At 43.6% G+C, this 14470-nt stretch overlaps 1 protein-coding gene across 1 annotated transcript; it reads right to left on the bottom strand.

Annotated features, from left to right (window-relative positions):
- Window positions 1–10049: 10049 nt before the first annotated feature.
- LOC142965594 (ras association domain-containing protein 10-like) lies at window positions 10050–12227 on the bottom strand. Its single transcript, XM_076106603.1, has one exon. It carries the CDS (start codon window positions 11601–11603, stop codon window positions 10161–10163), a length of 1443 nt encoding a protein of 480 aa, XP_075962718.1. The 5' UTR covers window positions 11604–12227; the 3' UTR covers window positions 10050–10160.
- Between the last annotated feature and the right edge of the window lie 2243 nt (window positions 12228–14470).

A 14470-nucleotide genomic window follows, 5' to 3' on the forward strand; every position in this document is an offset into this window, starting at 1 on the left:
TCCTACGGTATGTTTGGCTAACAGAGCTAATACAGCTAACAGAGATAACGGCTAACGGAAGGTAACACACAATAGGACGACAGTTTCTGTTCAGAGGAAGTGTCAAAAAGTCGGTGCAGACAGCTGCGTAGATTCAAAATGAAAGCGTGACTGTTGAGTGAGAGGTGAAGTGACAAACGTGTCTGATACGCTCGTGGTCTAGAAGCGGGGGCCATTGTGGTTTTTTTAACATTTAATGCAGGCACCCTTGCCCGGACTTCCATAGATGATTTTTGTTGCCTGTGCACTAAAGTTGTCACTTCACGAGAAGTTGACCCACAAGACAATCTCCCAAATCCTGGGCGCACTTCTTTAACATGAGAGAAGCCACTTAAGGACACAGCAGGGAGGTGAGGTGTTCACTCACTATTATCACGGTGTGTCTGATCGCTGCTGGGGATAAAAAAAAAAGCTGCTGAAACACATGACTCATAATGTCTTTAGAAAAATGAAGAGAATATATCTCTTCTTCACATCTCTGATATGCTCGTAATCAATCCTTTTAAAGGCCTTCCTGCAGGGTTTCATTTAAACTGGATCAACTCCTGATGAGGTGTTTTAAATATCCGACAACAAAAAATAATCCACCACCAGCTGTGTGGCCGACAGCTGTCCCCGAGTGTTGGCAACACACACATGCACACACACACACACAGCTTAAAAGAGCACATTAATGCACTGCTGCATCGTTCTCATTTCACGTTCTCAAATCTCAAATGTATCAACTGTCTAAATCAGATGTCCCTCCACCTATCAGATCTGTTGTGAGGTTAAGGTGGATGAGTAGAGACGGAGGCTCTGAAGGCTGAGCCATCAGAACGTCTCTTGACTTTTTAATTTCATCCCGATGATGAAATGCTGGTATTGTTTTTTTTTAAATAACGCCAATGACACCAGCTGTGTGTGAGTGCGTTGTGTGTGTGTGTGTGTGTGTGTGTGTGTGTGTGTGTGTGTGATTGTGAGGACGCACAAACCCCGGGAGCATCCGTCTCGCCCAGATCACAAACACACACACATGCAGTCCTTTCTGCAAGCTCTCGTCAGAGATTAACTGAACTGCACGCGCACACACACACATACATATACACACACACTCACGCTCACACTCCAGCTCTTCTATCCGAGCTGGACAGCTGTTTGTGCATTCAACTCCTCAGCCTGAAGCACCCAGGGAAACTCATTTATTTGGTTTGCCGTTTGTTCTTTTTTTTCATTCTGCATTTTCTGTTGTATAATATACAGCAAGGAATGCATTTGTTCTAGTGCTGGAATGAGAAGTATAGCAATTTACATATTTAAGTGATAGTTTATCATGTCTCAAGCAAATGTAGAAGACGACTGGTTCCAGCTCTTCAAATGGAAGGATTTGCTGCTGCTCTCTGTATCATTGTAAAGTACATGTCTTTGGATTTTCGGAGATTTTGGATTTGAAGATGTCACTTTGAGCATTGGGACATTGGGGGTTGTGAATTTTCTCACATTTTGTGGACGCAACAATGAGTCAATTAATCAGAAAAATGATTGACGGATTTATCAGTAATGCAAATTATAATTTGTTGCAACTTTTATTTGAGTTTGTTGCACTAAAAATGCGCCATTGGCTTTTGGTAACTGTATAACCATTTGAAGTGTATGCTCTCCAAATCATTTTCTCATTTCTTTATTTTTTTTGCCAAAAGGTAGATGAGGAGATTGATATCACTCTATATATGTACAGTAAATATGAAGCAGCAGCCAGCAGCCTGTCAAACAGCTGGCCTGGCTCTGTTTCAAGGTATCATATTTTTATTTATTTATTTATTCATCCTTTATTTAAACAGAAAAATCCCATTGAGATAAAATAGCTCTTCTGCCACGGTGTCCTAGTTAAGTAAACTCCTCGTTGTTTGTGCGTTTTCCAATTAACGAAAGTCCAGCCAAACGTGTCAATTTCCTCTCGTTACATGCATAGTGTTTTCAAAATAAACTTCCGTCTTCACAGGACACAACTTAGTTAGGTTTAGGCCACAAAACTACATTTTTAGTTTTAGGCAAAGATCGGGGTTTGATTTAAAATAACTACAGAGTTGGAGTTACTTAAGCATGGAAGTTACAAGACAAATGAATCAACATTGACTTGTCGTTTTACACGGGGCACAATCAGCGGCCTCCTGCATTCGACAAAAAAACAGCCGATAGACTGTCCGAGTCTGGTTATATAAACCGTGGTGTTTTTTCTGCTAACTGGCCCTTACAGTTAGCTGGCCCTTACATCCCCCCCCCCCCCCCCCCCCCCACACACACACACTGTTTCTGCCAGACACAACACTATGGGGTCCAACAAACACACACACACACACACAAGATACTCTAACAACCTGACCGCACACACACAAAAAAACAGTCGATAGACTGAAAAAACAGTCGATAGACTGTTTATTTGTCCAACCCGCCCTGTGTGGGTTTTTTGTAGCTACGACCCGATGTATGAGAAAAGCCTAAATGGGGACAAATAACAATAACAAAGGAAAGGAAAAAAAATAAAACTTGTAAGGGTTAAACCAACTATGCTGTGCTGGCTGTAGCTCCATATTTAACATACAGAACTGACAGTGGTATCAAAATGTTGGTCTCCTTTAAATCATCCTCGTCTTCATGGTAGATTGTGTCTCAAACATAACAGCTGACACAGGTTATTGCTTATATCAGTGATCGCACGTTACTGCACTCGCATTCACTGTACATAGTAAACACATGTTCATACGCTGTTGGTTAAGTCATATAACCAGTCAACCGATGTTCAAACGCATACAGGTGTCCGAGTCTGGTTATATAAACCGTGGTGTTTTTTCTGCTAACTGGCCCTTACATCCCCCCCCCCACACACACACTGTTTCTGCCAGACACAACACTATGGGGTCCAACACACACAAACACACACACACACACACACACAAGATACTCTAACAACCTGACCGCACACACACATATACACACACTGTTAAGTATCCCCTGCAGCCTAAATGTCAAGTTACATAAATTGTGTTTTGAGAAAAATGAATGGCCTCATGCTGCCGTGCACAAACAACCGACGTAGGCTAACTCGTGGCCATGTCAGAATAGTTAAGTTTTTGATGGAGATTTTTATTTGTGTGCATGCTCGTACAATAGTTTGTTTTGTTCGAGATTGGCAGTTTTTCACCAAGAGAAGAGTCTGTGTTTGGAACATAGTGAGCACACCTCTTCTCTTAAGAGAAATAGGTTATGCTGTGGTTAAAAAAAATATATTTTTCCCCCAAGTCTTTCCTCTGTGACACCTGTTGGCATCAATTGTAGCTGACGTGAATCTAAAGCTCACACTTTTTTCCATCAACCTCTCAAGCCTATATGTTTGTAAATGTTTGATTGGGAAGATTTTGAGGGGACTATTACTTTCACATACTTTTTTCCCTGTGCCTTCTAGAGCTCGCTGTGCAAACGTTTGACCTTTGCAACACAGTGTGTGCTACTTTCTGCATTACAGTGGAAGTGAGGAAAAAAAAACATACATACGTACGTACAATTTATCATTTTTGGGAGAGTGAGATGTGAAGATTGATATCTATCTCAGCTATTTTAACAGGTTTATTTTGATTTGTTTGTTGTTGATTTGAATTTTCCTCAAGAATTCCAGGCAACGCGGTCAGTAATTGATATACAAATGGTCATTTTAAGGGTCCCAGCACATAACTTGATACAGTATGTTGTTTAGTGAGCTTTAGCAATAGCGGTTTTCTCCCTAATGCTAAGGTAGGCTAACCAAATCTTGACTCTAGCTTCATACTTAAAACACTGACAAAGGAATGGTTTCAATGTTCTCATCTAACCATTGGAAATAAAGAAAAATAATGGCATTGCCCCAAATATTTAATGAATGCTCATTTTGACATCACAGGGCCACTTTGGGATCAAAATGTGACGACGTGGAGGTTGATAAGAAGAAAAGAGGGGTGGGGGGTTGTGGTGAGGAAAGCAGACAGAAGGAAAGCAGAGAGGAGAATGAGGAGCCTATCAAATGAACCCGACAGTGTAACTCAACCGCAATCTGCCACCGAAGACACAAGAGAAAGTGGGTGTCATCTGCCGGCTTGAGTCATTCAAAAACATTCAAACCAATCCCAACTAGATTAACTCACTTGTCATGTGCCACTGATGAACTCGTCAAACAGAAGCTAGAGGGATTTAAAAAGCAGTCAGTGGAGGAATGAAATGGATGGTATCAGATGAACAGCGGGTTCATGTGTCACAGTGAGTGACACATTTTACATGAGACAGAGATCAGCTGGCTGGCGGTTGACGGAGCTGGCGGTTGACGGAGCTGTCAGACGGTGCCCCGAGCATAACATCTTACCGACACATGATAATGGTAAAAGTTTGAATCAGTCTTTAGCTGGATGTAGACTTTTTAGCAATTTGCTGTGTTGCTGCTGCAGCCATGTGAAAACACACCATATGATAGTATATTCATTATATCCAAATATGTAGAGAATTATGTAAACATTCTTTTTTTTTTTTAACTGCATCTTCAGGGATACACATATTCTACAATTTGGATTGTTCTACATATACACACTTCCCTGGTATTCTCCCAACCGATGTTTGTCAAGTCCTGTTGGCTAAATAATTCACGGCTTTAATCTCTTACTCTTTGACATTTCCAACCCGTCAATTAACGCAGCTTGGTCAGTGTTCCTCGGTGTGTCTGCCTCCGACGCTCATCTAGGTTATTTATGGGCAAAGGCAACTGATGTGGTGTTAAGTGCGAGATAGTCCACACGGGGCGAGTTGTATAGAGGCGGATGGGTCAAACAAACTCTCAGGACTTTTATCCAGGAGACCGCTGTTCATTTCCTGTGCAAAAGTAAAAGTAAAGATGACATTTTTTTTCTCACGTGAGTCGTAAATCACCTGAGTCACGAGAGTCGCTTGTCAAATGACTCTTTAGGCACACGGTAGTCAAGTGAGTCTAAACGACTCACTTGTTTGTGTCAATCGCACTCTTTTCCTAAACCTAACAAGGTGTTTTTGTTGTCTAAACTTAACTTCCTGTGAAGGACCTTCAGTGTACTACTTTTAGTACTTTGACTTCAACTGATACTGCAACTTTACTCAGCACCGACACTTCCACTTTAGCACGAAGGTTGTTTAGCACTTCAATTGTATCCTATGTTTAAAATTGTTTCCATAACTGTGTTGTAACTGCCACTTCAACGTTTTCATTATTTAAGCCATTTCAAATGTTCAAATGCAAACTTTCAGCAGCATGAGCATGTAAATTAGCTTTTTGTTTCTTTCTGCAGTTTACACTTTATACTCTCAGTGCTTACGCTTCAACTGACAACTCCTTTCAGTTCATACAATACAACTGGCATTTGTTTCTTACAGAACTTCCACTTCAACACTCCCAATGCAATTTATCGACTTCCACTCCTGTCAGTGCTTGAACGTCAACTGAATGACTGAACCTTCCAGTTGAACATCTTTCAGTTATTGCTTTTCGACTGCCAATTCAACTTTAGCCTCATATTTTTTCAGTATTTTGGATATTTCAAAGGTTCACCAGCAATTTTTTTAGCAGTGAGCAAATGTGAATTTCGACTTTTGTTGTTCTCACTGCGTCTTCCAGCAGAATACTTATCTTCCTGTTTGTATATTTCCCCTTTTACACATCCATAGTTATTAGGTATTCCCCCCCACTGATGCTAATAGTACTCATGTTGGGTAAACATTGTGGCCCTTTTCTCTGTACTCATAAGAGCATTCCCCCTGTGGGTGAAGATATAAGGTTTATTCTGTAGACACAGGCTCTGTGGACAATGCTGTACATGCCACACGTACCTTCAGAACACCAGGGTGTGGAATAATCGTCAGAGAGCGAGGAAAACCAGTGCAAAATGATAACCTTTGTTATTTGTTAATTCTCCTGGTCTAGTAGGTTTGACTTGTCAGTGACATAAACAAGGAGAGAAGTGTTCAAATCAGATTCTCACTAAATGATTAATCTGGCCAAAATAATTCATGATGACGATATGATTGCGATATAACTTTAATAATAATGTTATCAGTTAAATTCATCTTTAACTTTGTTTATTGGGCGTTTTTGTCTCTTTTTTGGCAAATGAATTACACTCAAAATCTGAGGGAGGTGGGGAGAGAGTCTGTAACCATAATTGTTCAAAAGTGTGATTTAAGAGGCGGTGGATTTACATATGTGTGTTATTAACATGTCATCAATATTTCATTTTTAAAATATCACTGTTATCGTAAATACCGGTATTATACGCAACACCCCTAATCCAGTCTAAACACACCGGAATAAGCCTACATAACGATAAGCATATGTAGCTATGTTACGTGTTGTGTTTTCTCCCCTCCTGCCCCTCCTTTTTTTCTCTCTCTCTCAGTTCTCCTAACAGATCAATTGGGTGATTGGATTCCACCTGTGGGGGCCAGTTGTCCTGATTGGTGATTGGCACCAGCGGCAGGCTGGCCAATCGGTGGAGGGAGAGCCACAGATAAAAGGCAGGAAGCCTCGGCGTTCAGAAGAACTTCATTTCACACTGTTTATGTCAATCCTGAGAAATGAACGTGTTAGTATTTGTGGTGAGAGGTTGCGGACAGTAGGTGAGTCTGGGGTACCCTGTACATTGGCACACACGTAGGATTTTCTGTGTCTAGATACACTAGGTTTATTGGTCGGTGCCTCATCTGTATTTGGGTTTTGGTCAAGCACATTTAGATGAGTTAGTAAGCCATTTTGTTTGTTGATTTCAGAGGTTAGTTAGTTAGGCCAAGTTCTGTTATCTTTGTTTCAATTGTTTGGCACGACCACACCTGTCCCATCCTCTCCCAAATCTTGTGTTGAGACTCGCTCATCTTTCACTGTCAGTGAGCACAATAAATGTTGTTTATGGTATACGAGCTAGTTGGTTTTCATTTGTGTTATTTTGTGTTAGTCCCTAAATCCTTCCCCTGGACAACAGAGAAGGGACGTAACAAGCTATATAATTGTAGAATGTTAACTCCTCCTAACCCCAATACAATGGAGGTGAATGGAGCATGATCGTTGCTCTTGATAATCCGCAGACCTCGTAGTTAAACCCCTAAAAACTCTCCAGTGTTTCATGAAAAGGGAGGCTGCTGTTAAATATTCCAAATGTCATTTATCATTGCTGCGAGCACCACAAACTAGATTCCATTCACCTCCATTCATTTGGCTGGATGCAAAAACCTCAGAGACAGATATTGCTAAAACTTTCACGGATAAAACCCAAACAATCTGCATAGTTAAACACCATTAGAGGTAGGTGAGAAAATGTGGGGATTATTTTAGTTTTTTGTTTGATTTTGTATAATTTGGCTGAACTAACCCTTTAAGACACCCCTGAAGGAACATTTGGAGGTATGCATTACTGAAGGGTAACTTGAGCTGTGTAGCCATTTTGCTCCGTACATCCAGGTCTCTGTTTCATCCGGTCATCATTAATGCAGGAGTTCATGCAGGAGTTCATGCAGGAGCGATCGAGAGAGCAGCAATTAAACACAACTATGTGTGGCGGGGGGGGGGAAGAAGTCGTCTCTTAACTGAGGTGAGAAAACGCTGCTCCAAAATAAAACATTGTCAGTCACGCCAAATAAAGCCACACTGAGAGCCAAATAGGTTTTTGCTCTTTATTTCAACACTAACAGTCATGTGAGATAATGTGCCGACTGGCGTTGCGATGCAGCCACAGTGCGTCCAGTGTGGCCCCCACAAGAGTTTCTGATCTAGAGCCACCTAGCAGGCTGAATGTCGAGGACTGAGAGGCCCCATAAAATGTCCCTGATCAATAAATCAGCTACACATTTTGGTATTTGGATACAGCTAACAGCTAACGCCACAGAAACAGGTTTCATCAGTGTGTTACAAGGTTATTCGTTCTCAACATTTTACAGTCAGACAAAAGTCAACCATGTATACGACTTGACATCACAACAGCCTGACGAAAAACACAGATTTAGTTTAAGGACGATCTCGAAAGTTCTCTGCTAGCTTCTGTTTGAATTTTCTGCTGCTCCGAAGGGAAGCTAACTTTTTTTCCAGGATGTAAAAAAGTGAACTGAGGCTTAAAATAGTTTACCCTTAATGTCACAGCATTCAGAGACACGGAGAGTGTGGGACGTCTGAAAGCTTCTTAAAAATCAAATCGTACAAGGTGTTCGTACTCACAGGTAGACTAGAACGTGCGGGCCTGGCACCATTATTAAGACTTAGATAAAAGCACTGCATCATCAAGTGAGTAACGTATGAAGAGCCAAGGAGGCCAAAAACACATGGCACCCAATGGTAATTGTAAGTGTTTTTGGACTTCCTGGCTCCCCATATATTGTTAAATACATTTGTTAATGAAATGATAAGGATATAATCAGAACCATAAAATTGCTGAACCGCAGATATCTAATGGGCAGGCCCACATTCCTGATGTGTTCCATTTTTTCTTACACGATCACTCGCACCATCTGATAAAGCCGTCCTTCTGACGGAGGAAATAATTCCTCGTTTTGAACTTCACGGAAACGTAAAGCTTTCCTCGTCTGCTCCTCGTTTACTGTTGAGTGAGAGATGCTTATCGGGGGAAACGAGCCACCGTCAGAACTGCCAAGCTGACGTTAGGTTCACTTGTCATGAGGAGATTTTATATTTTTAACAGAAATTTAAAGTCTAATTAAAGATACAGTTGCATTATGGGAAATGTAGAATCCTGTGTTTTGGGGGGCTTGACCCTTACTAGGAACAAAGAAATTAGGATATCTCAGTCTGCGCAGCTTGAATTTCGACCATTCTTTTTTTAAATATGTCTCTTGTGAGTCCCTCACATTGATGGGAGTGAGACACTAAATCGCTGGAGTGCCCCTTTAAACACGGCTGTTTTACCAGGAAGATACCACACTGAATTGGCTTTTTACCAGATTTAAACCGGGGATGTAAAAATATAAATCTGGAGGAATAATAACATAAAAAAGTTAAGAGAAGACAAAAAAAATATTATGCCCCATAAAATTATGTTTTAGGATATTTTTTATTTTTTAGGTGTCTATAATTATTCAATTTAAACGATTGCTTGCTTGAAATGCTCACAGCTCAGAGAAATATGCAACTTTTGATGAGGGGGTCGGTATTGTTTTAAAGGGCCACAAGCCAGAAAAGGTTGAGGACCACTGCTTTAAAACAACAGTGAAACAGCCGCAGAGGAGCTGCGACGACCTAAAGTAAGCACCACATGTTATTCACAGCGTGTAGGATATGACTCAGCTCTCAACTTATTTAATAAATAGGACTTTTTTTGTGCTTTAAAGACAGACACTATTCATACCGAGGACAATGTCAAAGCGATGTACTGCTTAGATGTACTGCTTAGTCAGCAGGATACGGATCAGTGTTAACAACTCCGATCCACAAAGTCTTTTCCAGACACGGATCTTTTAGAGTAGCGGTGGTTCTGGTATTTGACTGGCTATGAATCTTAACTTTAAAGAGGCTACAGTGAACTGATCCCCAACTTTTGCATTGAAAAAGAGCTTTCATAGCACATTTGTAGCTGACCCAAACAGCACTTTGCTGCATTAAGGTGCTCTCGATGACGACCTTTTAAAGGAAACCTGTCCGTTCACAGAGTACAACACTCAGCTTTATTAACTTCCAGTGGCTTAAGCAGAAAGTCAGATTGTATCCTGACAAAAAAAGCAAGCTGTCATTAACTCTTTGTCAACCCGAGTTTACCTCAAAGTTAGTTTCTCGCTGCAGACTACAGACTAAAGTGGCTTATCATCACACTCCTCTAGAGCTGTTTCTCTTAACGAGTGGTACTTTGTTGACACTCTCATGGAGGTCAAAGGTCAGCAATGGAGCAACAGGCCTATAAAACCTTCTTAAGCATGCCTCCTAGCTTATTGTGCAACTACGTATAAGAATTATTGCTATAGAATACAGTATCCGTGCTGAGGTGCATTTTGGGTAGGGAGGAACATCTCCCTGGTATTGCCAACACTGACTCTCTCTGCCCCTGAGTTTGTGGCTTTCCGTTGCGTAAAAAGTCCAACGTGCTCGCAAACAAAAAGCGAGTTTACACCAGCGACTCGCACACGGGTGGGTTGTCGGAGTCCTGGCTGTGCATGGAGCTCAGGCCCGTGTCCGAGTCCTCGTCATTTGTGTTGCAGGCCTTGGACAGACCCCTGGCCTGCTCCACCCAGACGCTGCTCTTCTCCGCGGACGCAGGCTCGTCCTCGGCGCCCGCCGCGTCCGGCTCCGCCTCGCTGTCACCAGTCAGTGTGCTGTCCGCCTGCTCTATCTCCATGGTCTCAACTTTGGCCAGAAGGTCCAGAAGTTCGCTCTCCCTGGTCTCCCAGAGGGCCATGCTCAGGTCCAGGTCCCCCCTGATGGCGTCCATGTCCGTCTTCAGCCGCAGGCCGATGTACAGGCTGGTGTCCAGCTGCGTTTTGATCCTCTCCTCCTCCAGCGCGAACTCGTCCTCGGATAAGCTGTCCACATCTGACTCTGCAGGTGGAGCGGCGGGAGACGCCGCCGCGCGCATCTCCTCCGCAACGCCGCTCGTGACCTTCGCCGCGTCCGCTCCCCTCTCGCCGCGCCGCCGCTTCATCCACCGCCGGTTGAGCTCCTCCTGGATCTCCCCGGTGATGCACTCCACGAGCGCCTCGCGCTCCGTCAGCTCCTCCTGCAGCCGCACCACCTCCTCGCAGCGGCGCGCGTACTCCTCGAACTGCGCGACCGCCTCCGCCGCACACCGCGCGTCCTGCTGCTTACAGTCCGAGAGAGCGGGAGCCTCCGAGGAGGAGGAAGAGGAGTCCACCATGTATGTGTCCTGCACATAGTTCACTCCGTGTCTCTTGATGCGGTCGAAGTGCACTTTGGCCTCGTACCGCTCGATATCCCGGTCCAGCTCCTTGACCCTCTGGACCTGCTGGCGGATGGTGTGGTCCTGGGAGATCACCATGTGAACCAGCGTCTCCATCTTCTCCGCGGAGCCCTGATCTTTAGAAACAGGCTGCTCTTTCTTTTTGTTCATCTTATCCAACTTCCTGAACGCCTTCCTGACTATGCGCCTCTGTTTCTCCTGGGACAGGTTGGCGGCGGCGGCCGCGGCGGTCCAGCAGGTCCTGGCGGTGCCCCTCAGCCCGCCGCCCGGGCCGCCGCTCTCCCGGCTCTGGACCACCCGGGCCTCGGCGCTGCGGGGCCCGTTGTTGGGCAGCGACGCCTCGTTCTTTACCAGGACGAAGCGCACGTTCTCCTGCTCGTCCCCCCAGGCGGCCCACAGCCGGAGTACTTTGGTCTTGTTGGGCAAAATCCTCTCGAAGCCCCTCCATTTCTCCACTACGCAGTAGGACTGCGGGGAGCCGGACAGCATCGCCGCCGAGGCGCCCTGCTGCAGGTTCTGGTCCTCCAGCAGGACCCTGACCACGTCGGCGCAGGTGGTCCGCTTGGTGAGCCCGGAGACGAGCTTCTCCTCCCGGCAGACCCACACGGAGATCTTCCCCTCCTCCGGCTCCATCTCCGGTTCGACTCAACAACAACAACAAAGTTTCTGTTTGTGGCAAAACTCAAAGAGTAAAAGGAGAATAAAGTAGTCCGTCGCTACATTTGGAGTCGAGTCAAAACAGATTCAGCATATGCGATGAGAGAAACACATCCTCCGTGCTCCTGTCGCCGTTTTATCGGTTACCACTTTGAATGCGCTCGGTCCGAACATGACATAAGCAGAGCAATGACATCCGCTCACATTCTCCCTGCGGTCTGTTCCCGGTGCTGCCTGCCGGGACATCACCTCTCTCTCTACTCCCGGCAGATCGTTTTCCAGCCCTGCGCACTGCTCCGGAGAGGAGAGGAACCGGAGCGTCCGTGTGTGTCAGGGCCGGCTGCTCGCTCTGCTGTGTGTGGGACGAAAACACGACAGGGGTGCTGGAACGGCTGGGACACGCCTCCCTCACCCGCTTCCTCCGCCTCTCTCTCTCTCTCTCTCTCCAAAATGAAGCTGTAGCCTAAATTACACTGGATATTATGATTTTTCATGCAGAATACAACCGTATATAAAGTAGCATAGCTCCACCTACACTATGCTTATACAGCATCAATAATGCAACAATAAAACATGCTGTACATGATGATATAACACCAGTGAAAGGGGGTATTATTCAAGCCCAGTTTTGTGGAAATACGTTTACTTGAAGTTTAGTTTTGAATGCAGAACTTCTACTTAATGTTTTTGTCTAACTAATTAAAACGCCTAAAAACGGTCCTAATTATTTTCTCCATAACATTTATTATTAATCGGATTTAGCTCCCAAGCAACAGGAGCAAACAGCCCTGAAGCCAGTGTGAAGGGCACAGACATCTTCACAGAAGGCAAACGTCTTTTTATGAATAGCACTACAGGAAAGAAGGAAACATTTATTTTAGATTTTTGGGGTGAACTGTCCCTTTTAAACTCACAATCCCTGACTCAGCTGGTGTCTTGTGGTTTATTATGTCTAGTAAAAAAATTGACAGTACTCATTAATGAAGTAATAACTGGACTTCTCACATATTTTGATGATATTTGCAGGGAAGATGAGTTCAAATTCAGACCTAATGAAATTGCACATTGACAGTGAAGAAATGACATCGACGAGTTTCTGGGGATCCTAATTGATGACAAAATCACTTGGACGGATCATAATAGTTTTGTTTGCAAAAAGGTTACGAAGAAGAGGGAGAGTTTGACCTTTACTAAGTTCTTCTTGTCTTCTAACATTACAGTACGGCCTGATATACCTTTACCTCACTGTGATAATAAGCCTTTCCCCACACACCTTCATAAAATTCAACTTTTCTCAAAGTCAGGTGCTGCAACTTCTCCACTTTCCTTGAAATGTGTTGTATATGTACACACGGACTCGGACTTATTCTACTTTATTCTTTGTGTCTATATGCAAGATGAGACTCAAAAGTGCTTTGATGTAAAAAACAAACAAAAAAAAAAAAACAATAGAAGATTCTGTATTAAATAATCTTGATTTAGTCTTAAACCTTTTTTGCAGGAATCTATAGAAGCCTAACTTGTAAAAGTATGATGCATCGTCTTTTATTTTTTATTTTATATGGATTTCTTGGATAGTTCTTTGAGATAAGCACCTATCGGGTTTATACTGCCCTGCAGGTATTTTATTTCTATTCACTTTTTCTCTTACCTCGAACAAAAAAAATATGCAAATAATACATATTTGTGCCCAGAACTGAGCAAATTATTTGACACTGCACTTCTGTGGATGTATTTAATAGTGTTTCTCCCACACAAAGTAGGACTCAGGTCTCGAGCCAAGAAGAAGCACAGACCCAAACTAAACTCCAGATGAAGCCCTTACTCAGCAGTGGCGTTGCACTGCAGCAGTATGCATTGTTACACAGCTTCATCTTCATAATCCCCACGTGGCCTGAACGTCTCAGTGTGGTGAAGCTCAGCCGGACTGATCATAAAGCACAAATAAATGCATCTATTGCACCCTGCAGTCTGACCCCGTAATCTGCCCCTTTCAACTATTTCAGCACCGAGTATGGCCTCCGAGACCCATAGAGGGATTTATGTGCATTAAGAGATGTTTGTGTGTGTTGAGTGTGTGTGTGTTGAGTGTTACATTAAAAGTGTTTTATCCCTGCCAGCCACCATTAGTCCGTTTGTGTGCTCTAACCTCGGCTCAGATTTGACGCACCAGGCCAGGTTTGTTGATGAAATAACCGCGTGGAAAACCATCTGGTGGAGTGCAACCACACGCTAATGCATGTGTGTGCACGTATCGGACGCAAACACGTGGCATTACTCACAGGCCGTGCACCGCTAAACACACGAGATTCTGGATAGAAGAGGATTGTCGGTGCTGCGTCTGGGATGCGAGATCACAGGAGGTTTTTCCCATATCTGTGCTCTCGTTTCCTGTGAGGTCATCCCTACTGTCTCGGTTTGGTTCTTCCAAACACATAAAAAAGTTCCAACGTTGATGAATAGAAATGTAAGTTTGAGGTGAGTTTTTTGCCCCTTTGTGGTTTAAAAGTGTATTGAGGACTATGCAGAGGTCTAATCCATCAAACATACTGAGATTTGCTCATACTTCCATTATCCTAATAGCAAATAAAAACGAATGATTGGGGCTATTAATGCACATGTGTGCATGAAAGTGATGCTTGAAGTGGATCATGCCTTGATGGAGCAATAAAGAGCTTTGGGTTGAATTCTTTGAGTATGATTCCCTCTGCTGTTCATAAAGGAAACTACACCGTTTGGAGTCACAGTCACGAGCCGCAGCTCTCTGTGTGTTACATTCATTTATGACAAAATCATTTTATGTTGTTTTTTTTTTATCAGTTGCTTTGGCAAACGTTCCAAAT

The sequence above is a fragment of the Anarhichas minor genome, unplaced genomic scaffold (genome assembly GCF_050575085.1).
Source record: "Anarhichas minor isolate MPS153535 unplaced genomic scaffold, ASM5057508v1 ptg000034l, whole genome shotgun sequence".
Lineage (NCBI taxonomy): Eukaryota > Metazoa > Chordata > Actinopteri > Perciformes > Anarhichadidae > Anarhichas > Anarhichas minor.